We start from the raw sequence: 26,613 nt of genomic DNA on the forward strand, positions 1-26,613 counted from the left end.
TGTATGAGTCGCTAATAAGAGGTTTAAAAAAAAACAAAAAAAATTATGTGCTTGCGTCTCCAGCACATATAGTTTCATAAAGCAAGTGACTGTGGAGGTCTCTGTGACTCGTTCAATAACTGTAGCCAGTTTCCTGCTTCTCTTAGACTTGAACAATTTTTAAGTCCCCGAAATACATTAATCTCTTAGATTAACTCGGTATCTAAGAAGTCTGTCTGCTAGATTTTTGTTTTCTTTGCTCCTTTTTTATTGGCATTTAGAAAAGCTTTTTATCTGCTTTCTCTTAGGAAATGTGTATTATAACAATAGTAAGAGTAAGACCGTTTTGAGAGGTGGGGGTGGTTATCTTTAATTAGGCTGTGGGCATTTAAGCCAAGAACTTTAAAAAAAATTATTTTGCTGGGGGCTCTTACCACAATCCATACATCCATCCATTGTGTCAGGCACATTTGTATATATGTTGCCATTATTTTCAAAATATTTTCTTTCTACTTGAGTCCTTTAAACCATGAACTCTTACGTTGTTGTTTTTTTCAAACATTTTGTGAAATTAGGTGGGAGTTTGTATGTCAGACCAGTATTTCCCAAAGTGGGCGATCCTGCCCCACTGGGGTTTCTGGAACGACAAGGGAGGCGGGGCGCCTGCGAAAGAGTGGTTTCCTATTCTTTATCCTGGATTATGGGCTATAGTACAAAAGTTTTTACTTGCCATGGCACTGAGTAACATTTAAGGGTACCGTAGGCCAAATAAGTTGGGGAACCTATGATCTAAAGCATAAAATCTTAACGGACATTTAGAATATAGATTTTCATGAAAATGCTTCTGTGTTACGATGCAGGTGGGTGGGGAAACTCCAGCGTTTCAGACCTAATAGCCCTGTCTAACGTTAAACACGTAAAAAATAAATGAGAAAGGAATGTTCCTGTTTGCTCACAAGGCAAGTTAGTGAAAATTGGTAACGAACACCTACAGCAAGAGTTGAGAAAAGTCTTCCTGATTTCCTGTTTGGAGCCCTTTTTCCTACAAAAACGGAGGCAGTGTTTTGTGGGAGAACAGTGTGAGCCATTTGAATCCGGGATTTCATGGACCCCAGGTGAAAGTGTGACCATCTATTTTGAGTGTGCCCTGTTTCCCCTTTCCTGCCAGTGAGACCCTTGACCTGCCGTCAAGCTTAAGTAATCTCTGGGGACCAAACCTGGCTCCAGGGTGGTTTGCTGGAAAGAATGGTTATTACCAGGGAAGGCTTTCCTTTTGTTTTACTTGCTATCCAGATGCCGCTCAGACTCTCGCTCTCGCACAAGATCACAGTATGGATATTCCAAGCCAAGACCAACTGAAGGTAAAATCACCACATGGTGACTTCTTTTGTTGTACAGAGTGGCCCCTTCTCTGTACCTATGGACCTTGGACTCCCAAGACCTTTCCCCAGATGTGGTAAGGATCTTGGAAGTCCATAGACCAGGGACAGAGTGAACCTTCTCTGTTCTGCCCGTGTCAGAGTCCCAGTCTCTGAACCTTTCTTTGGGATGTAGCACTTCTGATCTTCAGTTCCTCCAGTTGTGTTTCCTCATGGTTTGTGTGTACCTTATAGCTATCTATCTATATGTGCCTTTGTGTGTGTGTGTGAATGAGTGTTTATGTGTGTATGTGGCTGTGCAGTTATACTGGCTTTTAAGAAAACAGCTTTTCAGAATTCAGACCATTTCTTAAAGTTTCCGCAGACCTGGGAAAACTATGATTATCTTGTTATATGTTGATGGTTTCACATGGTTTCTGGCGTATCCCTCATTCCATAGTTAGCTAGCGGCTTCAGTACTGATAGTCTGTTTGTGGCGGTAGCTCTTGGCCTTTTGTGCAGAGATAGTTCTCCCACCATGGGTTGAGAGGTGCCTTTATTTGGTGGCTGTGTGTACTGCAGGGTGACTGACCTTCTTGTGTGTAACCCATTGTGTTCACACTGACTGGGGAGCCAGATGGAACTGCTACATCCCCTGGGCTCAGTGATTTTACTGCACTGATAGACACCTCTCCCTTCTTTTCAGCCCAGTGAAGAGGCCAGTGTGACCACAAGGAAAAGCACGGAAGAAGGCAATGCTCCCGTGCTGCCTACCTCACAGCCTAACTGCAGAAATTCACGACAAGGTAGCGTTCTTGATTTGGGCCACTTAGGCTTTTCTTTTTTTGTTTTGTGACTGACAGTGATGTCCAGAAATGGCATTTACCTTTAGGACACATGAGCTGTAATTAAGACCATTGTAGACGCTTGTTATATAAAATGAAAAGGATCATCTACATTGTCTCCTCTAATGCTGTGGAAAGGGGGCGGGTGCATCTCCATTGGTTTCTCACCACAGTGACTGTTGACGAAGACAGGAGCGCTGTTTCAGAAATGAATGATTACTGAGAATGAGCAAGGCCTTCCTGTTAGCTAGCATGCTGGCTACCTGGTGAAATTGCTGTGAATGAGGGGACGTTAAGCATTTGTGGAGAAATTTCACTTCTTTCGGTTCCATTTTCCCCTGAATGCTTGAAGCCCCTTCACATGTGAACGCTTGCACCCTTGTGTATATTTGGCCCGGGTAGGATTTTTATTTTCATTTGTCTTTGTGAAGCAGAGGCTACTTCTCATGGATTTCGCAGCTTGCAAGGATGGTGACACATGCTTAGGTTTTCAGAGCCAAGAATGAGATGTCAGAAGCCTCGTTTCCTTGTACTGAACCAAGTACAAAACCCAATGCCATCAAGTTGACTCGGGCTCATAGCAACCCTACACAGGGTTTCAGAGACTAGATCTTTAACAGAGCAAGACATGCTGCTTCTCCCTCAGAGTGGCTGGTGAGTTTGAGCTGCCAATCTTTTGGCTGTAGCCCAACACTTTTCCTTAATTGCCACCAGAGCTCCTGGCACATGGGTGATAAAACCAGAAAAGTAAGCTCACTGACATCGGGTCAGCACTGACTATGGTGACCTTGTTGGACAGGTGGAACTGCCTCTGGGGTTTCTGGAACTGTAACTCTAACGGGACGAGAAAGCCCCTCTTTCTCCTGGGGGCTTCAAACTGATTAACATCAGCCGTCAGCACAGCCCTAACTGCTGTGCCACCAGGGCTCCACGTGGGCGAGAGGCACCACTTACTTGCCATTCGTACTGTAGGTATGGTAAGAGTTGGCCACATGAGTTAACCGTGGTTTTGGAAGTTGCCCTCAAATCCCGCTTTCTAAAATGTCTTTCAAAATTATGACTTTTCTTTCCTGCAAAGTTTTAGGATCATACATTCCCCAGAGGTATTTGTGCCTGGTTTATATTTCAAGAAATGGCAGACTAGGACTCCAGCCACACCCCAGAAAGTGATCTGCTGATTTTTAAAAAATGTTTAAATTAAATTGAATCAGTTTATCATGCTGGATTGTTTTCTTCAAATTGGAGTTGATTCTAAACTGAATATGGGGTTGCCTAGTCCTCTTGTAGCTATTTTACTTTGTAGGACATTAAAGGTGTAATATGGTTGTATTGGACAGGGTTCTCTAGAGAGACAAACCAGATTGCTAGTAATTATATATAAATATATTTATAAAGATAGATATATAATTCAAGAAATCGTTAAAAAATATACAGATAGATAAACAGTTAAATTATAAAGCAGTGAGACACTAGCAGTCTTTCACGTTTTGAGAGCTGCCAGCTGCCAGTCCCCTTCTGTAGAGAGAGCTGGGCTATATATACCCAGGCAGCAAACAAGCAAGGCAGGTCCCCAACTGTCATCAACTGTCAGTCCCCAGCTCCAGAGATGAACATTCCAATTGTGTGGGCTTAAAGGGACCTCAACTTACAGTGACACAATCCACAGGATAGGCATCCCACAGGTAGTGTACCCCTTTAAACTGAGGCACAGAACAACCAAGGCGAGGCTCACCGAGCCATTTATCCCTCTGCCCTTCAGTTAATCCTACTTGTGTTTATCGGCCAGACTGGCACAATAAACTATAGCAATGGTGTTCTTGTATTTTTTAAAATGAATGAGATCATTGCTTATTTTCCACTCTGGATGCTGTTTAAAATTCAAGAACAGCCAGTTCAAGAGACTTCATGTGGTTTGTGATGGAAACTTTGGCGATAACATATCTTAGGAATTTTCAAGATGATCTACAAGTAGAAAGGACATTTTTTTTTCAAGGACACAACTTTTAATTGTGGGAAAATACCTATTTTTATTTTCTTCGCAAGAAGTTGAGAACCTGAATCGATGAGGATAAATAATTTGGCATCACCTCAGGAATCTGGATTCTGATCTTCTCAGCATTAAATAAGTAAAAAGATGTTCAAGTTTCCTTTGGCACACATTATGCCTTTTAATAGACAGCGCTGGCATAATTTGTGAGCAGATCATGATGTTGTTCAGTCCCATCAAGTTGATTTCAAATCGTAATGACCTCACGTGACAGAGTTCACCTGCCCCAGAGAGTTTTCCAGGCTGTAATCTTTTGGGAGCAAATTCGGATCTTTTTTTCTCCAGCGCTATTGGGTAGTTCGCAGCGGAGCACTTAAGCCATCATGCCACTACGGCTCCTTTTGACCTCATGACAGGACTCCTTTCATTGTAGCTAGCCTTTTGATAGTATGTACCCCGGGCATGCCTAAGCAACTGTGCTTCCCTCTGGCTTCCCTCTGACTTCCCTTGGCCCTGCGAAGAGACACAGGATGAGGTAGGAAGAGAGTGCAGTAAAAGACTCGACTCTAGGCATTAGGGAATGCAGACGACAGCAAAGAATGTCATGTGGTCGCAAACTTCTGTTAGTAACTGCCAGGAATGGTATTTATATGTATAACACGGGCTCTCTTACCTGGACTTTGTGGGACTGTAATAGGTTGCGTGTGTTATAATATTTCAATATCCTAATTCCAAAAGATCGCGTGGGTCCAGAGAGGGCATAGACCCAAATCCCTTGCCTTCAATGTGATTCTGACTCAGAGGGACCGGGTAGAACAGAGTAGGTCTGCCCCATAGGGTTTCCAAGACTGCAAATCTGTGCAAGTGGACTGCCCCATCTTTCTCCTGCAGAGCAGCTGGTGGGCTACCACTGACCTTTTGATTAGCAGCCAGGCACTTCACCACTGTGCCACCGAGAGAGGATATGTGGATGTCATTTGAACAGAGTAGATCTAGCTCACTGTTTAGAAGAGTTGTTACCCACAAACATGAATTATTGAGAATGTCTTCAAGCAGATGGTGTCATTGAGACTCCTTGACAGCCTGATTGTCTGTTGTCCGCAGTGCCTCATGGGAACCTCAGGCAATCCAGTGATCAAGTCATTCAAGAGGCCATCAAGTTGTTCTTTACTTAACTAGTCTGTAGTGGCAGCCATGCTTAAAACACCAGCGCATGACCACGTACCACCCTCTGAGAACTCGGGGATGGTACTGCTGTCGCCTGAGGTTAGATGCCTTGGGGAACAATCATCTTTCTCTGGTGTGGAACCTGAACTGCGGGCGCCACCGGCCTCTGCCATGGAGACGGACACTTCGTTTCTGATTCTTACTAGGGATAGGAATTTCTTTTTATCTTATTAAGAAGTTTGTAAATATTTTAAGGAGAAACTTGGTTGGTTCTTAAGTGTTGTGTGTCCATAGTCCTCATCCTTTTCGTTTCACTTCTGTAGATGAAGACTTGATAGAAAATGTAACCCCAGCTGAGAGCTCTGTGCTGGACCTCGGGTTTGAGGAGTGGGATGTAGCTGGCCTGCCCTGGTGGTTTCTAGGAAACTTGAGAAACAACTATACACCTAGAAGTAATGGCTCAACTGATTTACAGACAAATCAGGTAAATCTCACGTTCGAAGGTGAACAAAATTGTTTTTCTTTGGAAAGAGTAGCATTGTCTGTTACTCTTGACCATGCGTTCTGTTTAAGAATTCTTGTTCAGTGCTTTGGCTCTAAATACCATCGATGTGCTTATGACGCCCAGCTGTCTCTCTGGCCTGCCTATACCACTAGAATGCCCAATTTCCAGATAGAGCTGTCTACTCAAGACCTCCCCTGAGGTGACTGCGTGCTTATCATGTTCAAAATAGAACTACTTTTGTTTCTTTGAAAAAACACCAAATATCCCTGCTCCAACCTTTCCTTTTTTATCAACGGTCCCTGTTATCTACCCAGATATTCTGGCTAAATATCAGAGAAATAACATTGATTTCTTTATCATATAGCATATCCAGGTTATCGTTCTTTATCCAAGACATAACCTATATCTAACTAACCTATTTGTAGTACTTCTACCACTGTACCCTGATTCAAGCCGTCTTCTTGTTTCATCGGCAGCCTCATGGCTGCTCTGTGTCTACCGAATAGCTCAGTCTTCTAAAAGAGTAAATTCTAGAAGCACATTCTAGAATTCTTAAAGGCACAGTGAGATCCTATTACTGGCATGTAACAAATTTTCTAATGGCGTCATGTAACAAGCAGAGGACAAATGACTCCTTCCCATAGCTGCTACTGATCTGACCCCTCCGGCCAGTCTTACTATGTGCATTCCAGACGTACAGGCCTCATACTGCTCCATCGTCCACAATGTCTTTCCTCCTCAGATGTTGTATATCTCCTTTTTCCTCTCGCTCTCTAACACTCTTCCTCAAGTCCTGGTATTACTTCCTCACACTTCGCTCAAGTGCAGTTTCCTCAGAGAGGTGATCCCTGGCCAGCAAGACTGCCATGTTGCACTGGTCCAGGAAGATCCTCTGGCTCATTATTTGAAAGGTGTGTACGTGTAAGTGGTGGTCCTGAAAAAGTCACTCCTGGTTCAAAGAGACTTCCTCTGGCTCCTCTGCTCCTATCCTCGTCTCTACTGCCTGTCTCCCTTGGTGAAGGTAGTGTTTGTGTACTGGGGTCTCTGGGTTATTCCTTACTCTGTTTCACTGCCTAACTCAGTTTACCAAAGTGGCCAGCACTGCCTCGAGGGGACACCGGAACAATTCAGGGGGGCTGCAAAAGCAGATGCCTTACACCTAACCCTGCATTATGGGCTCTGGTACAAAAATTTATAATTGCCAGGGGGTGGGTCGCTGAGTTTTGTTTTTTTTTTCTGAAAAGGGGGTGGTATGTCACGTAAGTTTGGCATCTTTTGGCTCAGCTTAAATCAGTAGCTGGCATATAATAGTTATTCAGTGAGTATCGCTTTGATAAATGAAAATGGAATAATAGTAAAATAATAAATTGTCTTAGTTAAAGAATCGCAAATGGGCTTCAAAAGTTCATGGGAATATCTTTTTTAACTCCATTTTTTCATGAGCTTTTTGTGTACCTCTATGATGTCAAAAGATGTCTAGGCATATTAAAAGAAAGACTTCATCAAAAGAGTAAACAGAAAACTCACGGATTGGGAAAAATTACTCAGTAGTAATGCATTACAAAGGTAAAGGGCTAGTATCCAAAATCTAGAAAACTACAGCATCTTAACGGGAAAAATACAAACAACCCAATAAAAAAAATGGGCACAAGACATGAATACACAATTTATCAAAAAGCTTCATCTAGGCAGCCAACAGCATAGGAAGAAATATTCATGTTCATTAGTGATAAGAGCAGTACAAATGAAAAACAAGAAGATGTCACCTCACACCGACACTTTTAGCAAAATTCAATAAAACAAAATGCTAGATGTTGGAGAAGACTCGGAGAGAGTGGAACGCTCAAACCTTGCATGTGGGCCTGTGGAATCGCACAGCCACTGTGAAACCAGAAAGGCACCTTTCAAAACAAATGCAAATCCACATACCTCCTGACCCAGCAGACTCCCTACTGGATGTCCACCCTACTGGATGTCCACCCTACTGGATTACACCCTACTGGATTACACCCTACTGGATGTCCACCCTATTGAATATACACCCTACTGGATTACACCCTACTAGATGTACACCCTAAAGAAATGGTGAATGCAACACAAATAAACATGTGCACCTATGTTAAGTGGAGCATTTCCTGTCATGGCAAAAACATGGAGATGGCCAAAAGCCCGAGTTACAGAGGAATAGATAAACTCTGGTACATTCAGACAATGGAATATTAGGCATTCAAAACAAAATAATGACAACTCTCTTAAACACCACAAGGCATGGACAGAACCAGAAAACATAATAGTAAACAGTCAATCTTACAAAGATCAACGGTTAATTACGCCATCATTATAAGGAAAAGCAAAAGGAAACGTGGTTTATCCATGAAAAGATGACACTGATGACTACATGAAGACCAAAGATGTGGAAGAAACAGTAAGAGGGAGGGATAGAGGATTGAGGAGGGAGGGAGGGTCTATAAGTAGGGAAAAAAAGAACAATATTGATGGACGGTTTAAGGGGATATTGTTTTCATTTGTTGATAGGGGCTATTTAATTATATATAGTGTGCATCTTTAAAAACAACAACAACAAAAAAATATCCCTCCAGATTTCTTGTCCCACAGATGTGAATAATTGGTCTGAGTGACTTACAAAAAAAAGTAGGAAAAGTAAAACTTTTTTTCCAACTGTTTTTATTGGCAAGTAATTTGTATGTCATAATACAGTAAGTCAGCCATGTCATGGGAAAGTAAAACTTCAATGGACTTGGAGCCTTCAGGGACAAGTTCATTTCAACCATAGAGGGGGAAAAAAGTCCAGAAGAATGCAGAAAGTAAGGAAGTTCTATATATTTAAAGTTGCGTAAGAGTTGAGACAGTGATGGGGCAGAGGGTTTTTGTTGCCATCGGTGTTTCTCTTGCTTCTTTAGTGATGAAGCACCATTGACCACCAAAGAGGGAATGTGGCGCTCAATCCAGGGACTGTTGTAGCTTCTGGATGGCCTGTGGAAAGGAACGTAGAGCATGCGTCTTACTTAGCTGAGCAACGCTGCGTCATTACCTTTAAAGCTCTCCAGTCCTGCCTACTGATGGCAGCCCTGATTGATGTTGAGAGGAGACAGAGCAGTAGCCCACGTGAGGCGTTCTTGTGCTGATCCAGTAGCGTAGACCTAGGAGGTGCCAGGCTGTGGGATGAGGGAACGTGGCCTTAGGAGATGCAGTGTGAAGGCGCTGATTCAGCTTCTCTGATAAGCCTCAAAAGGTGTAACCTTATGTCTGTTTTTCCACTAGGATGTAGGTACTGCCCTTGTTTCAGACACTACAGATGACTTGTTATTGAATGATTCCGTATCCGAGCAGTTAGGTGTTGGAATAAAAGCTGAAGCTGCTGGTACTGAACACACAAGTGAAGAAGTAGGGAAAGGGAATGAAAAAAAGGTATGTTGTGGGAAAATGTCAATCTTGATTGTATTCATGTGTGCTTTGTGTAACTTATACAGGTTTGGTGGCCTGATTTCTACCTCTTTGTACAGAAAATTACTCTCAAAAGCCCTTTTATTTTTAAATGTTTTCTCATATTCAATTTTATTTTTAAGTTCATCAAGGCTACCTCCAAAATAGGGGAGGGTTTGGTTCCGTGGGTGTCGTTCTGCCTGTTTCTCGAGGCTTACTGTGCAGAGGCGTTCGAGGGTCAGTGGCGTCATTCTAGCCTTTGATCCCCAGCCATTGTGCCTCTTGCCCTGCCACCCGCCTGTCAGTGGAGGCTTGCTTGTTGCTAGGATGTTGGACAGGTGTCAGTAGAGCTTACAGACCAATGTGGACTGGAGAGAAAGGCCTGGAAATCTCCTGGCACCTGGTGAGGACAAGCCCTATGGGTCACAATAGTCCGGTCCATCCTGGGGATGGCATAGGACTGGGCCGTGTTTTGTTCCTGTGTGTGTGGAATCACCATGGGGTCGGGGGCTGCTGACAACAACTGGAAGTCTCATTTGGGACTTTCTTTCCTTCTGGAAACCTTGCTCTCTACCAAGAGGCCAAGGTCTAAAGTGGCTTAAACTGCCTGTAGGAAGACATCCTATTTCTTAGAATTCTCTGTCGATTCCATGATAGTTTTATACCTAAAGGAAAAGGTAGATGATTACTTCGTACATCTGTTAGCGTTACAGTAGGGGAGAGGGGAGGGTGTTAGAGCCCTTGAGTACATGTGGTGTGAGGACACCAAGAGGAATCATGCAGAAAGACGTGTGCTCGGGTCAAACAGAAACTCAGCAGGTAGAAGATTCTCAGTAAGCATTCATTGAATCTATAGCAAAAAAACGCACCTAAGCTCAACTATCCTTTTTATTTGTTCACTTATGGCCTCTTCCTAGTCATGTTGGTTGCTATGGGATCTCTGGAGAAGCCTTGGGGCACTGTGGTTAAGTGCCAAGCCACAAACCAAAAGGCCGGTGATTGGAACCCACTCGCTGCTGTGTGGGAGCAAGATGTGGCCTGTCGCCAGCTCTCTCTGTCCTGTAGGGCAGCTATGAGGCGGGGCCTACTAGACAACAATAGGCTTCTGGACTAGGTAGGTGGGGAGCATTAGAAGAGAGGGAAAATGCCAAAAAAATGAAGACAGAGTGGCATTTGAAACCTTTCCCTAGAGAAAGCAGGCCTTTAAAGTACTTAAACTTTTGTGAAAAGATTGTTGAATAATAGCTCATTTGTTGGATCACAAAGCAGGCCGGCTTTTGTGGGGACTACAGCCCACACACATTACGTGGCTTTTTGTTTCTTGACCCATGAGCATGTGTTCATAGGGTGACCGGAGCAGGACATGGCTGATTTTGCTCTTGAAAGTGGAAAGTGAGTTTTGCAGGGCTTTGTTTCGTCCTTCACACCTGGCACTGTATTTTACACAGAGCTCTTCCACTCTCGCTTTCTCAACACACTCCTCCTCTATCCTTGTGGACGTCTGCCTGGAGCCAAGATAAAACTGCCCACCTGGTGGCTCTTTCACTCCGAGGGTTTTGTTTTCTTGAATACCTTGGGCCCTATCTGAATGAAGAAAGCATTTGGAAACTGGTCCAGGTCCTTGTTGATGGTTTATTTTGCTGAAGGGCTAACGGGATGTTATTGAATCATGCTTTCAACTTCAAATTTACGCCATCTCCTTTTAAGCACTGGTGATAAAACGTGAGTTTTTCCTTGAAGCTGTCTTGCCTTGTTGTTGTGTAACAACCTCATCTAAAACTGATAAACCTTACTAATAGGATGATTTTGCCTTCCCAGGTTATTGGAGGGGAAAAGAGCGACGATTTTGAGGACTCTAAGTCCTTAAGCGATGATACCGATGTAGAAGTTTCCTCTGAGGTACGGCTCTCTAGTAAACACTGCTTTGCACAGGCTGCCACTGCACACGATGTTAAAGAGTGCTGTCCGCCATGCTTTTCCCAATTGTTGAGAGATGTTGGTGTTTGCTAGTGCTGTGTGCACCAGCCACTAAAGCTAGTGATAACAGAAATTGAAGCATTTTACTAACTTCTTCAGTCTGTAATTGGTTAGACATGCAACCATGAGGCTTTGATAATTACTGGCAATTAGCATGGAAAAGTTGGGCACAAAAAAGAAGGGACAATAGTGAACTAATACGGTGTTGGTGACAGACAAAGCTGGAGATTGGTAGAATTTTTCAAGACCAATGACTTGTTCATAGCAAATACCTTTTCTCAACAACGCAAAGGGCGACTGTCCACATGGACTTCTCGGATGGAATATGCAGAAATCCGATTGCCTACACCTGCAGATAGAACGAGGCCGGCACTGACTGTGCAACAGACCATCGATTGCTCGGTTCAGGCTGAAGCTGAAGAAAATGAAAGCAAGTCCAGGAGAGCCAGAATCCTGTCCTGAGTCTCCGATCTGAATTTTCAGAACAGGTTTGATGCACTGAACACTAATGTTAGAAGGGCTGATAGCTGTGGAGGACATTAAGAACATCACTCCTGAAGAAAGCAACAGGTCCTTTCGAAGACCGGGAAGAAAGAAAAGGTCAAAGTGAGCATCCAGAGAGACTCTGAAACTTGCTCTTACCCATAAAGTAGCTAAGGCAAGTTTTGAAGGAAGGATAAAGTCAAAGAGCTGAACAGAAAATTTCAAAGAACAGTTTGAGAAGACAAAGTAAAATGTCATAGCATGTGCAAAGACCTAGAGGTAGAACACTAAAAAGGAAGAACCGCTAAGCATTTCTTCAACTGAAAGAACCAAAGGAAAAAAATTCAAGCCTCAAATCACAATATTAAAAGATTCTATGAGCAAAATATTGAACAATGCAGGAAACATTAAAAAATGAAGGATACGCAGAAGCACTGTACTAAAAAGAACTAGATATTCAGCCATTTAAAGTGGCATATGATTAAGGTGTTCTAGCTGCACTGAAGGACTCCAAGAATTGACGGGCTACCAGTGGAAATGTTTACAAGCTGATGAATCACTAGGAGCACTCTGCGCCAAGAAATCTGGAACACAGATACTTAGCCAACTGACTGGAAGAGATCCACATTTGTACTTATTCCTAAGAAAGGTGACCCCACAGAATCCTCCAATTAGGGAACATTATCGTTACTGTCACACACAAGTAGAATTTTGCTGAAGATCAGCAATGGTTGTAGCAGTGCACTGACGGACAGAGGTACAGGCTTCATTCCAAAGAGGATGTGGAACAAGGGCTATCATTTCTGACATCAGATGGGTCTTGACTGAAAGCAGGGCCTCCCAGAAAGATGTTTACTTGTGTTTCACTGACTGCAAAGGCATTCGCCTGTGGCCCATCACTAAGTGGATAGCTCGGAGAAGAATGAAAATTCCAGAGCTCCTCATTATGCTCTTAGGAAACTGTCCCTAGTTCAAGAACCAGCTGTGTGAGCAGAACTAAGGAACTCCGCATGGTTTAAAATCAAGAAAGGTGTGTGTGAGGGTTGTGTTCTCTCACCATACCCATTCCATCTGTATAAAATGAAGACCTATGGGACAGGGTAGAAATGCCCCTACGGCTTTTCTGAGACTGACTTTATGGAGTAGAAAGCCACGTCTTTCTCCCGCAGAGTGGCTGGCAGATGGTCGATTTGAACTGCTGACATTGTGGTTAACAGCCTCACATGTAACCCCACGGAGCCAATACTCAGAGAAGCTGGGTATTATGAAGAAGAATGCAGCATCCGGTTTAGAGGAAGGCTTAGTAACAACGTGTGAGATGCCGATAACACAACCTTGCTGAACATGAGGACGACCTGAACCAGTGCTGATGAAGAGCTGAGGACTGCAGCCTTCAGGGCGGATTGCAGCTCAGTGTGAAGAAGGCCGAAATCCTCCCAGCTGGACCAGCAGGTCACATCATGACAAATGGAAGAAAGGTTCAAGCCGGCCAGGATTTGGTCTTATGTCCACAATCAAATGTTCATGGCAGCAGCAGTCAGGATATGAAACAATGGGATTGCATTGGGAAAATCTGCTACACAAGACCTCTTTTAAAGTGTTGAAAAGCAGGATTGCTACCTTTCGGACTAAGATGTGCCTGACCCATGCCATATTATTTTCATTTATCTCGTGCCTATGAAAGTTGGACATTAAATAAGAGAAAAAATGGATGCATTTGCATTATGGCGCTGGTGAAGAATGGTGAAAGTACTGTGGACGCCAAAAGAGCAGAAACAAGCCTGTCTTGGAAGAGGTATCCTCAGAATGCTCCTTGGAAGTAAGGATGGTGAGACTTTGTCCCATGTACTCTGGGTGTGTTATTAGGAGAGACCAGTCCCTGGAGAAGGACTTCGTGTTTGGTAAAGTCAGAGGGGCAGGGAAAAAGAGGAAGACTCTTCACAAGATGAACTGGCGCAGTGGCTGCAACCGTGGGCTCAAACGGAACACTTGTGAGGATGGCACAATGGGCGATGCTTCCTTGTGCTGTAGATAACAAGGTCGATAGGGTCAGAACCGACTCCGTGGCACCCCACAACAAATGGTTTCTATTGGAATTTGGAAAAGGAGGGGGCTAATTGGATCTCAGACTTAGCCCTTCTCTCTGCTATCAAAACTGGTCAGGATGGTGGTATGGATGCACGGGGATTGACAATAGTCCCCTTATTGCTTTCTGCATTAAATACTTACCTGATTTCAGAGACAGACTAAAGGAGATCATAACAATATTGTACCTCTCTGATTTCAAAGACAGACCAGTTTTATAGAAGATCATAACAATACCATTTTCAATGATTTCTGAAAAAGAAACAAATACAAAGTAGCTTTACTTTCAAGCAGAGTTATATTAATGGAGGACTCTTAAGAAGACTTAGTATTAAGCTTTTGAGTAATAGGGTGTGGATTTACCATCCATTGATAATTCAGATCTAGACTCAAATGTTTATCGTTCCTTTTTATTTGTTGGCTATTTCCTAATATTTCTTGTAGTATTTCTACCATCTGACTTGCTGGGTGCAAGAATGATGGGGAAGGGTAAGAAGGTAATGTTGCTGTGTGGGGATACAATAAATTTTAGGTTGTCCCTGGGTTGCTTCAGTTGCCTATTCTACCCTGCTGTTGACCATTATGGTAATTCACTGCAAATTATCTCACTGAGCATAGCTAAGTAATAAAGTGAAATATATTGGTCCATTAAGTGTTCCTGGCCAAATACAAATAGTAAGTTTTCCCATCTTAATCAGACTTCTTTGGCTAGTTGCAGCCAGAAAAAAATCTATTAAGCAAGAAGACTATATTTCATCAATTCAGATATGCCATTGGATTTAATAAGCCATATTATTGTATACACTACAAAAAAGAAAGAGCGAAGCCAATTAAACTATGGCATGTTATCAATTAAGAATCCTAACTCATGACAAGAGGAAACTAAAAGGAAATAGAGGAAAGCGCTAGGAGGCAAAGGGCATTTATAGAGGTCCAAATAAAGGCATGTACATATGTAAATATATTTATACTTGAGGATGGGGACGTAGATCTATGTGCATGTATTTATAGGTTTAGTATTAAGGTAGCAGATGGACATTGGGCCTCCACTCAAGTATTTCCTCAATGCAAGAACACTTTGTTTTATTAAACTGGCATTCCATGATGCTCACCTTCTGGACCTGATCGCTGAAGACAAAGCGGGTGAATAAGCAAACGTGGTGGAGAAAGCTGATGGTGCATCACTATCAAAAGATAGAGCACCTGGGATCTTAAAGGCTTGAAGGTAAATAAGCAGCCTTCCAGTTCAGAAGCAACAAAGCCCACATGGAAGAAACACACCAGTCTGTGTGATCACGAGGTGCCGAAGAGATCAGTTATCAGAGATCAAAGAGCAAAAAATCATATATTGTGTGCTCACCTCCCCATACGATCGCTGAAGACAATAGTGGGCGCATAAGCAAATGTGGTGAAGAAGGCTGATGGTGCATGACTATCAAACGATATAGCAGCTGTGATTTTAAAGGCTTGAAGATAAACAAGCGGCCATCTAGATCAAAAGCAACAAAGCCCACATGGAAGAAGCACACCAGTCTGTGTGATCACGAGGTGTCGAAGGGATCAGTTATCAGGCATCAAAGAACAAAAAATCATATCATTGTGAATGAGGGGGAGTGTGGAGTGGAGACCCAAAACCCATCTGTAGGCAACTGGACATCCCCTTAAGGAAGCATAGTGGGGAGGAGACAAGCCAGTCAGAGTGCAGTGTAGCAATGAGGAAACAACTTTCCCATAGTTACTAAATGCTTCCTCCCCTACCACTATCATGATCCCAATTCTACTTTACAAAATTGACTAGACCAGAGGATGTTCACTGGTACAGATAGGAACTGGAAACACAGGGAATCCAGGATGGATGATCGCTCAGGACCAGTGGTGAGAGTGGCAATACCGGGAGGGTAGAGGTAAGGGGGGTTGGAAAGGGGGAACCGATTACAGGATCTACATGTTACCTCCTCCCTGCGGGACACAACAGAAAAGTGTGTGAAGGAAGACATTGGACAGTGGAAGATAGGACAAAATAATTTATAAATTATCAGGGGTTCATGAGAGAGGGGGGAATGGGGGGCGGGGGAATGAGCTGATGTCAGGGGCTTAAGTAGAGAGCAAATGTTTTGAGAATGACAAGGGTAACGAATGTACAAATGTGCTTTACACAATTGATGTATGTATGGATTGTGATAAGAGTTGTATGAATCCCCAATAACATGATTAAAAAAAAAGAATCCCAACTCTTTCCGGAGTTCCTTCGAGTCTTTCTATAACATTTCTGATGACATCTGAGGCTCCTGGAGACATCCCAGGTTAACTCTCAGTCTGGACAACTGACGTATGGCTTCATGATGGAGAATGATTGGCCTTCATTCTGAGAGTAATGAAGTCTGCCTGTGGCAAATTGCCAGTCCTATCAAAGCCAGGCTATTGTCAGCATTAAATATACTCTTGACTTTTTCTGGATAGCTACCTCCACATTAAGCAAGCGAAGCACTTAGAACTCATTGAGCTTTCCCGTCTCCTAGTTGGAATATGAAAAGTAGAGGGGGAGTACTTGGCATTCAAGCACAGGAATGCTCATTTTTCAGAGGGTATGATTTAGGCATATTGTTACTACCAGCATCCTGGAAGTGAGTACATTTACTAGTTTTTAAATCTCATTTTAGTACTACCTTCCTCTTTGTCCATTTTTATAACATTTGCTTCTTTGAAAGGGCAACAAAGTATTCTCTCTGTTCTTTACCAGCTTTTCTGATGAAAGACTAAATTTGTGTACAAAGACAGGATCTAGTAGTAGAGAGGCTAGGAGACTTAATTTAACTTTCTTAAAGAAAATGGTAGCGAATTTGGGTTTGAAAATGGTGTTTATAACACTATCAGTATTCATCTTCCCAAGACTTCCTTACATGTAGCTGTAAAATTTGTTAAATTCCTGAGCTAGATTTTGGAATATCTGGATGTTTGCTAGATCATTGAGGGAGTGAGTTTGACCTCCTTTCCCTTTTGCTTAGCATTGTGTTTACCAATTGTGTTAGTCTGGGTAGATTAGTGAAACAAATTCATAAGCACACATGTGTATAAGAAAGATGTTTATATACAGGAGCAATTGAATATTGAGAAAACATCCCAGCCCAGTCCAGATCAAGTCCATAAGCCCGATATTAGCCCATATGTCCGATACCAGTCTATAGTCTTCTGACTCAAGAAACACATGCAATAATACCTAATGCAGGAAGATCACAGGCCAGTGGGTGGGAAGTCTTCTGTATTCAGTGGCATTGTAAGCATCTCAGCGCTGACAGAGGTCTCACCAAGTGGCTTCTCCACCACCCAGGCCTGCATCAGGGTAGGTCTATGTGGCTTCTCAGGGATGTCTCAGAGGAAGTCAGCCTTTGTCATTAGAGTCTCCCAAGGAAGTGTGTGTGTGTGTGTGTGTGTGTGTGTGTGTGTGTGTGTGTGTGTGTGAGAGTGTGTCACTTCCAAGTGTGTGTGTGTGAGAGAGAGAGAGTGTGTGTGTGTGTGTGTGTGTCACTTCCAAGGAGGAAATACAGGAATTCCTAGGATCCTCAGGGAGGGAGGGAGGGAAAGAGAGAGAGAGAGGGTGTGTGTGTGTGTGGTGTGTGTGTGTCACTTCCAAGGAGGAAATATAGGAATTCCTAGGATCCTCGGGGGAAGGCCATGTCCAACCAGAGGCCTCATTGGCTGGCACCTGATGGACAGACTAAACTCCACCCCTTCACTCTAGTCTTCTCAAGTCCCCAATTGACACCTGATTATGTAACTACCACACCAATGAACCTGTTGTCTTTGGAGATCACAGAGCTCTCGCAGGGCAGTATAGAACTACCCCTAGGGTTTCCAAAGCTGTCTGCAGCTTTGCTGAAGCAGACAGCCTCTTCTTTCTCCTGTGTTGTAACTGGTGGGTTTGAACTGCTAGTTTTGTGCTTGGCAGCCCCCTGCTTAACCCATGCTGCTACCAGGACTCCTTGTTCACCAATGAGTGAGCATTAATCAGCTGCACTTGTATTTTATAGGATGAATGGCAGTGTACTGAGTGCAAAAAATTCAACTCTCCAAGCAAGAGGTACTGCTTTCGCTGCTGGGCCTTGAGGAAGGATTGGTATTCAGATTGTCCCAAGTTAACCCACTCTCTCTCCACCTCTGACATCACTGCCATACCCGAAAAGAAAGAAAATGAAGGAATTGACGTCCCTGATTGCCGGAGAACCATTTCCGCTCCTGTTGTTAGGCCTACAGATGCATATATAAAGGAAGAGAACGCCAAGCCTCTTGAATCCTGCAATTCAGTGGAATTCTTGGATTTGGCTCACAGTACCGAAAGCCAAGAGACCATCTCAAGCCTGGGAGAGCCCTCAGATAACCTCTATGAGCAGAGAACAGATGCAGAGAGCATGGAGCATTGCCAGACTCTCTTGAAGCCCTGTAGCGTATGTGAGAAGAGACCTCGAAATGGGAACATCATTCATGGGAGGACAGGCCATCTTGCCACTTGCTTTCACTGTGCCAGAAGATTAAAGAAGGCTGGGGCCTCTTGCCCTGTTTGCAAGAAAGAGATTCAGCTGGTTATTAAGGTTTTTCTAGCATAGCTGCATCAGTAAGCTGCAGAGAAACCGAATAGAGTCCGGTCAGGAAGGAAAGTTCCAGCACTGAGCCTCTCCCCTCCATTTGACCCATTGCCTCCATTTGTCTGCGCATATCAAGCTCTTGGCCATTTTTGCTTGTAATCCCATAGGGAAATTGAAAGGAATTCCATAGAAATAGGTGATCAATTTGGAGACTATTAACCTGAAAAATCCCTTAAGTGACTTCATCTCCCTCCAAAGATGAGGACCTAGGAAGGAGCAGCTACCAGTGAAACAAAACGCATTCATTCAGTTACCAAATTATTTGAAAACAAATCCTTTCTTTAGTTAATTTTACTCCCTTTCTTTGTCCTGTTTGGAAATACTTGTAGACATCAAAAACCCATGGCTGCTCTTAGAGAAGTGTTAAGAACAACAAAAGGAACGAACATAAGTATTGGTGGTAAAGTTAGGTGGGACTGGATCACTGCATCCTGGAGTCAGGCGCCATGAGTCTGAGCTACCAAAATGAACAAATCTTGCGATAGGAGATTTCTGAGTATGCCTAGAACAGCTATTAAAAGTTTTTTGCTAATATATCCTCAAAAGAATTTTGAAAAAGCATGTACCCCTTTGCACATCTTAAAAATTAGAGATGCTCAGCATGCAGTATAATGTTCCCTGTGTGAACTCATATTGTAGACATGTGAGTCAAGGTGAGCCAACCAAAGTGAGCTTTGCTGGGTTCCTGGCAGCCCAAGACCTCCCCTTCCCCTTTCCAGGAAGCCCTGCTCATTTCCTGACTCTGGCCTCTATGAGTTTTCCTTTTGCACATTGTTTATATCTAACTTTTAAAGATGAATATACATACATACAAAGACATTTGTAGATATTTTTTGTCTTAAGAGCCTCAAAACTATATATAGACTTGGCTGATTGAATTGATAGAAAAAGTCCTGCCGTAGATGTAAGCAAAGCTTGTCCTCATTTTAAAATCATTCAGCCAGCCCAGACTTCACTTTTGGTTAGAAAACATCTGACTTCTCATTTTTTAGTTAATAAATGGAACAGTGTAGTCTTGGGCACAGTTCTCACTTCTGAAATAGGTAGAAAAGGTACAGAATTTTCCACCCAAACTTTGACTGTCTCTATCATGACTTTGGGTGTTCTGTGGGGTGGTTTGTGTTGATTTTGTGTTTTCTTTTTCTCTTTGGTGCCTCTCGAGGTTTTTGCTCTCTGAGGTAAGGCTTCAGGGTACGTTTTCTAATAGGTCCCCTTTATTTTGTGCACAGGGAATGTGGCAGTTGTGGGAAGGGAAGCCGTCAGGGAGAAATGATAGCTCTGGGGCATGCTAATATGAAGACCATCCACGTGGGAGTGGAAGGTCCTGACATCGCTTTCTTTGTAGCTCCCATGTCTGTTCACCTTGTGGAAAAGCCCTGGTGTACCCTCCGAAGTGAGGGTGTGTTCTTTGGAAGATTGAGAGGGAGCGCAAACAATGAGAGTATCTATCCCCCCATCCCATCTGAACTTGAGCCTTACTATTGTCTGGCAGCTCCAATGTAAGTGTGTTACTCATCACAGGTTTCAGAACCTTTCTCCCACCAGGAAGGCTTTTTCCCTTCCCAGTTTGCCACTGGCTGCCAAAGTGGTCAGCACCGTGAGTCACTTACAGAACACATTGGTTTCCCATTGAACAGTTTGTATGCAGTTTCTTTTTCAACCTGCCTTCTCAGTGTTTCACTCAGTTTTTTAAATAGTAGTGTACTTGTTGAATTTGTGGGAAATGGTAACCTTACAATAGAGGCCAGCTAATAAATGGTGTTGGAGAATATGGCTTTGGGCCCAAATAGGTCTTTCCTGAGAACAGTGACTGGTAACCCTTTATCTCTTCCCCAAGAGGAAACTCAGAAATTGGACTCAATGTCGTGAGTGGTTTCTCACTCAGAAAGGGCCCAGTGCGTGTCAGACTGCCCTCAAATCCCCTCTTCCCTCTGGGAAACAAGGGAAGTGGGCAGGAGGGACCGGAACGATTTCTCTCTGACAAGCAGTACCTGCCCTTTCAGTGAAATGTTTTGGTAGAGCATGCTGAGCACTCTAAAACTTTAGAAACCGAATTTCCTTCCTGTTTCGCTGCTCCTCCCCCGCACCCTACCCCACACGCTCCCCTCCAAAAAGGGAAAAACAAAAGCGCCATAATACTTTGACAGCTCTTAAGATTATTTTGGTTAGGTGCTTTTGCAAATGATCAAGGGATGAGGATGTGGTGGGGGATCTGTCCTTCCCATCCTGTGCTCTTATGTAAAGATGCAACTTACCTAAACCTTAGAAGAATGTATGTGTGTCGACACGCCAAACCGACTGCCATCAGCTAGATTCAGACACCTGGTGGAGCCTATATAACAGAGTGGAATTGCTCCAGAGGGTTTCCAGAATGGTGAAATTTTTGTTTGTTTCTTTGTTTTGTTTTAAACTCTGTGAATCTTTCTGGGAGCAGCCGACCATGTAGCGAACGGCCCGCTTACTGTAGAACCGTCTAGGCCACCAGGCCTCTTTTATAGACATTGAGTGCTCATTTCCGTACATCCTGCCCAACAGTCCTCTGCTGGGACCCTTCCCCACCTCGTTCCCATCACCATTTCTGAGTCCTTTGGCTAGAAGAATGGGTCAGCTGCATGTTCGAGCTGAACTTCATCTTTACCTACAGGAAACTAAACCAACTTCCTGATACGTTTTTGATTTTGTTCTTTTTTCCTTGCCACTGCGGTACAGATTTATTTGTAATTTATTTTTTTATTTATTATTTTTAAAATCATTTTATTAGGGACTCATACAGCTCTTATCACAATCCAGACAGACATCCATCGTGTCAAGCACATTTGTACATTTGTTGCCATCATCATTCTCAAAACATTGTCTTTCTACTTGAGCCCTTGGTATCAGCTCCTCATTTCCTCCGCATGCCCCACCCTCCCTCATGAACCGTTGATAATTTTAAGTTGTCATATTTTCATGTCTTACACTGACCAATGTCTCCATTCACCCACTCTCCTGTTGTCCATCCCCCAGGGAAGGAATTACATGTAGATCATTGTGTTTGGTTCCCCCTCCATCCCCCCTTCTGGTATCACTACTCTAATTGGTGGCCCTGAGGGGTTGATCTGTCCTGGATTCCCTGTGTCTTCAGCTCTTATCTGTACCTGTGTCCATGCTCTGGTCTAGCCGGATTTGTAAGGTAGAATTGGGATCATGATGGGGAGGGGCACTAAAGAACTAGAGGAAGGTTTCATTGGTGGTGTGCTGCACCCTGACTTGCTCCTCTTCCTTGTGACCCTTCTGTGAGGGGATGTCCAGTTGTCTACAGATGGGCTTTGCGTCTCCACTCTGCCCTCCTCCTCATTCACAATGATAAGATTTTATGTTCTGGGTCTTTGATGCTGTATCTTTTGATAGCCAGACACCATTAACTTTCTTCTCCACATTTGCATATGCACCTGCTTTGTTTTCAGCGATCATGTTGCGAAGCTGAGCATCACAGAATGCCAGCTTAATGGAATAAAGTGTTCTTGCATTGAGGGGGTACTTGAGTAGAGACCCAATGTCAGTCTGCTACCTTGATAGTTAATATTGATATGTACATAGATCTATTTCCCCATCATTACATATAAATGTATTTACATATATACATGCCTTTATTTAGACCTGTATAAATGCCCTTTGCCTCCTAGCTCTTTCCTCTATTTCCTTTTACTTTCCTCTTGTCCCACTACCGTGTTCAGCCATCATTTGGGTTTCAGTAAATCCTCTTGATTAAATTGCCCTTGTTCATGCCCTACCCCAGGTATCTTACGCCCTCCTCACCATCAATTTTAGATCACTAATTGTTCCCTTATCCCTGAGTTTGTTAACAATCCATTTCCTTTCCCTGCCTCCCTCTCCCATGTCTGTCCCCCTCCAACTGTTGGTGTGTTGTTCTCTACTCCGGATTGTTTATCCCATCCATCTTATCTAGACAGACATGCAAACATAATATGCACAAAAACAACACAGAGCAAAACAAAGCAACAAAAGAAAAACTTCCCCCACCCACCCCAAAATAAAAAAGCCTATAAATAGTTCCAGGTTTGTTTGTTGACCTTTAGGAGTGTTTTCTTGTCGAGTCTGATGGGGTTCCAAGCCCTGGCCCCAAAGTCTCTTTTCGGTGTTCTCTGGAGGACTTCATTGCTTTGCTCCCCTTGCTGCTCTGTGGCATGCCCTTAACGTCTTCCCCCACCCCCCCACCCCCCCGAAGGTGTCACATCAGGCACAACTCTCGCACTGGTACAAATATTTTTAACTCACTGCCATCCAAGCAAAGCATGATTCGTATGTGAAGACTTCAGAACTTAACCTACTGTAAGATAAAGGGAAACAAACCTCTCTTCCCAACACTACTTACTGTTCATCTTTTAGGTGTTAAGTAGGCTGACCTTCAACTCTGGCTTTCTGGGAACAGTTGGGACCCTTGGACCAGTGGTTCTCAGTATCCTACCTGGTGGGTCTCCTTTCATCCTCCAAGGTCTTCCATTGCATGAGCAAGTTGACTGTGAAGAAGGGGCTGCCCAAGTACTTTCGGGTGGAGTTCAGCACTGCCTGCTGGACCACACCCTGAGCTCGTGAAAATGTGCTGTCATTGAGTAGCATCAGATTTCTTAGTTTAGTTTCGTTTAAGTTAATATTTATGATCGTGTAAACATGTTTAAGGGGAGAAATGGCATACTCAGAAAAAAACAAATTTCTGGAGTATAGCAAAAAAGCTTACTGTCTTAATATTAAGTCTCTTACCATGTGGTTACAGTGAGATTTTGTATTTAATACCAAAACCAGACTTTATAAACTGCTTAAGATGATGCCTCTCAACTGGCATGACCATGACCTGTCGCTGCCGTCTACCTGTGGACTTGGTTAGGGTCCCCACCTGAGGCCTGCACTCTGGATCTGACTGAGTCAACCAGCTGAGCACCACACTGCCATGGCTTGCTCTCGCAGCCGACGAATCACTGCCATGCATCTGAAGTACGTAGCAATGTTTGAGCTGGAACGTGATGTACAGTTAGATATGCGTCATGCTTTGTGAGACATTTGGTTTAAGGATTTATTGTTGAAGGCCAGCATCATCTGGCACAGATTTTTCTTTGGTGTCACCTCAGTACACTGTTGAGAAGTTATGAATGCAACTTTGAAAAGTAGTTCATGAGAAACTAGGGAACGATAGTCCTTGAGTTTAAAAGCTGTCACCATGTCACCTCTTGATCTTCTTCAGAGAAGAAATGTAATCAGTTTTTGTGCTTGCATGCGTTCATACATGTGTGTGTGTGTTTTCCCTTAAAAGCCCTGTGAACTTGTGTGTGTGTGTGTGTTGTGTGTGTTTTCCCTTAAAAGCCCTGTGAACTTTTGAAAGCACATGGCTTCAGATACTGTGACTCTGTTACCTAGTTAAATTGTTAAGTGCCATTCCTAAAGAAGATTGTGTTTGATGATCCTCCCATTTGTGGGCACACACTGCGCTATAAAATGGCTGTGGGTTCGCCCACCGTGTTTAGAATCTGTTCTGGGAGGAGAGAGGACCTGGCAAGCTTGCCTCTGCCAGAAGGAAAACGTGCAGTGTTTACAAAAGCCAGGCATTTTGCCTTGCTGCAGGGCATGCTGGGGCTCTACTCTGGGAGTTCAGCAGAGAGGGGGACCCTGAGGGAGTCAAGTGGGAAGCATCTAACGGAGTGGGTGCTTTGGCGGTCATTTTCCCTGATTGCTTTACTGTTTCCTATTGACAGCTGCCCAGCTCCCCTCCTTCCCTAATGGAGCCATCGGGTCTCTTTCTGCCATACCTGCAATCCCAGCGACCATATTGGCGAATGTGGTGGTGGTACAGGAGATAGTAAAAGGGCTTTAGTTTACTGTGCCCTCCATTAGGAGCCTGTTGAGTGATGAAAAATGCCACCCCCACCCCAGGGCCGGGGGAGAGAGGGAGGAAGCTGATTTACAGAAAGTAGTGCCTGTTTGGGGGCTCCATGCCTGAAATCACAAAGCTGCTTCCCCCTGTAGTTCATCTCATTCGGAAAGGATGGTCATTGGATGCCTTCTAGGTGCATAGCACAGCTAGTGTGGTGGGGTGCTGCCCGTTGGGCTGGGCTGCCCAGAAAAGGCCCAAGTAGAACTTAAAGTCTGCAGTTTTTATCACTCCCAGATCCTTTTGCCACCCTTCCATTGCTTTATGGGGCTTTGTTAGCTCCTTGTGGGAATTGCTTTTTACCTGAGGCCATGGGTACCCCCTTTGGGGGATGTGAGGACAGCATCGGAGGGGTAGGAGTCTCTCGTGTCCCGGCCTCCATGGGGACTTGTCTTGGATGACAGCAGAGCAGCTAGCTCCCCCGCACAGGAACGCCTGTCGCCAGAGGCCTCTTGGGCTGGGGGAGCAGCACCAAGAGACAGGCCGGCTGTCCCTCTTCCTACTGGAGGAGGATCATTCCTATTCTCAGTAATAATCAGGATCTCTTCTTGGTGGTGCTGATTTTCCTTTCGCCTTTTAAAACCAGTAGGAAGGAGTGCGTGTTCCTCCATCTCCTTTAGCGTGCAGTGCAGATACCCGGTCAGGCTCTCAGTGGGACCCTCCTTTGCCTTTGTCTGTCCTGATGTGCTGGGAAGTGCCTCCGGAGTCAAGATAAGGATGATTCTGCCCTCCTTGAGACCTAATTTAGTTCTGTTTCTTGGCCCCCACAAGCCTTCCTTTTCCTTACCTGTTGAGTGAGTGCGCATATCAGCCTTTTCTACCTCGTGGTTTATTGTTGAGGGGAGTGTGGGAGAGCAACCTACAGTGGCCTTGAATAAGCTATAAGAAGTTGTCGATGCGCTCGGCAGATCAAGCTTGGGGGTATATATCCCAAATGCAGCGTGCGGGGACACAGCGTATATACCTGCCTGCAGAGCTAGTGTTGCAGTGACAGGCTCTCAAACCCTTGCCCCAGCTCACACGTCTTTCCTGGGTGGTCAGACTCTTGGTCAGAAAATGTGGTGTTACTGGGTCTCAAGAGAAGCGTATGTAAGTTTGAATGAAAGATTCTCTGCTAATATACCTGTCCTGTCTTGATGCACAATTTTTTTTCTATATGCACTTGAGTAAACACAATTCACAGTCCAGCTACAGAAACCTTGCGGTTCTGCAAACAGCGTTTCTGCTCAGATAGTCAAAATTGTAACTGCGGTTTTATAGAGAGCAAAGGACTCTTAAAAATGAACTGTTTGAGTAGTGTGCAGCTCGGTCCCATGTGCAAATGGGTCCTCACTGTTGGCGGCCAGGAGAAATGTGTGCTCTTACCTTGGCTTCTTTGTCAGGCACCCTATCTTATCTAGTGCTGCTCTCAGAAATCGCACAAGTGGATAGCTCTAGCACGCTGAAGCCTATTTGCTTAAACTTGGAGCTAGAAGACTGACTTCAGAGCCCCAGCTCTAGGAGAAAGCTTTCTGTTGGCTCTGGAGGAATGCCCCCGTCAGTTCTGAGTTGAGTATCTTTCATGTGGCGCGGCACTTTACTTCTCTGAGTCTAAGAGCACAAGGACCCCACGTCCAAAGTAGAGTCCAGAGTCCTACTCTCTACTCTTTCTGCGTCTCTTGTAACATGGGCCAATCAATAGTGTGACTTGAGTCGCCCTCCTGTAAGGCTGTGACTCAAGATATACCCCAAACTGACAGAGCTTAGGGTACTCCACACAACACCTCACAAATGGAGGGACGCACACAATACTTGGCATGCCAAGTAGGCACATATTTTGGGGACAGCATAGTTCAGTCCATGACAATCTCGAGTTAATAAGCCTTGTATCTTTTTGTCATTTGCACTGTGTAATGCTTTTAATACCTATTGATTCTATTGTGCTATTTTTTGTGTTAAATAATTTGCATTTGCCTCTTGTGGTTTGTTTGTGTACAACAAAAAATAAAGTCTGTTCCTGTAGCAGTGCAAAGTCTGGTTTGATTGGGAAGGAGAAGAGCTTATTTCTGTCCGCAATAGCAGACACTGGACTGAAGCACCTGTAGATAGCCCTTCCCGTCCCATGAAGAGCCGCGGCCGCACAGGGGTTAAGGGCTTGGCTGCTGACTGGAAGCTTGGTGCCTTGGGGGAGAAGGGTGTGGCGGGCAGTCTGCTCCCAGAAAGGTGGCAGCCCAGGAGACC

General features: G+C 44.0%; 2 protein-coding genes across 2 annotated transcripts in view; both read left to right on the forward strand.

Moving 5' to 3' along the window:
• The window catches only part of LOC142424178 (protein Mdm4-like), a 37,390-nt gene extending 31,701 nt beyond the window's left edge, over positions 1–5,689 (forward strand). The window contains exons 6-7 of the mRNA XM_075529291.1: positions 2,044–2,143; positions 5,660–5,689. Coding sequence (XP_075385406.1) covers positions 2,044–2,051 — 8 coding nt within the window. The 3' untranslated portion in view covers positions 2,052–2,143; positions 5,660–5,689. The remainder of the gene's footprint in view (positions 1–2,043; positions 2,144–5,659) is intronic.
• On the forward strand, positions 1–26,394 carry LOC142424170 (protein Mdm4-like). Its single transcript, XM_075529274.1, has 6 exons — positions 1–1,340; positions 2,044–2,143; positions 5,660–5,820; positions 9,124–9,270; positions 11,104–11,184; positions 17,859–26,394. The coding sequence occupies exons 1-6, from the start codon at positions 1,311–1,313 to the stop codon at positions 18,429–18,431; spliced, it is 1,092 nt and encodes a 363-aa protein (XP_075385389.1). The 5' UTR covers positions 1–1,310; the 3' UTR covers positions 18,432–26,394.
• The last annotated feature ends 219 nt before the right edge of the window (positions 26,395–26,613 follow it).

The sequence above is a fragment of the Tenrec ecaudatus genome, chromosome 1 (assembly GCF_050624435.1).
Source record: "Tenrec ecaudatus isolate mTenEca1 chromosome 1, mTenEca1.hap1, whole genome shotgun sequence".
Classification (NCBI taxonomy): Eukaryota; Metazoa; Chordata; class Mammalia; order Afrosoricida; family Tenrecidae; genus Tenrec; species Tenrec ecaudatus.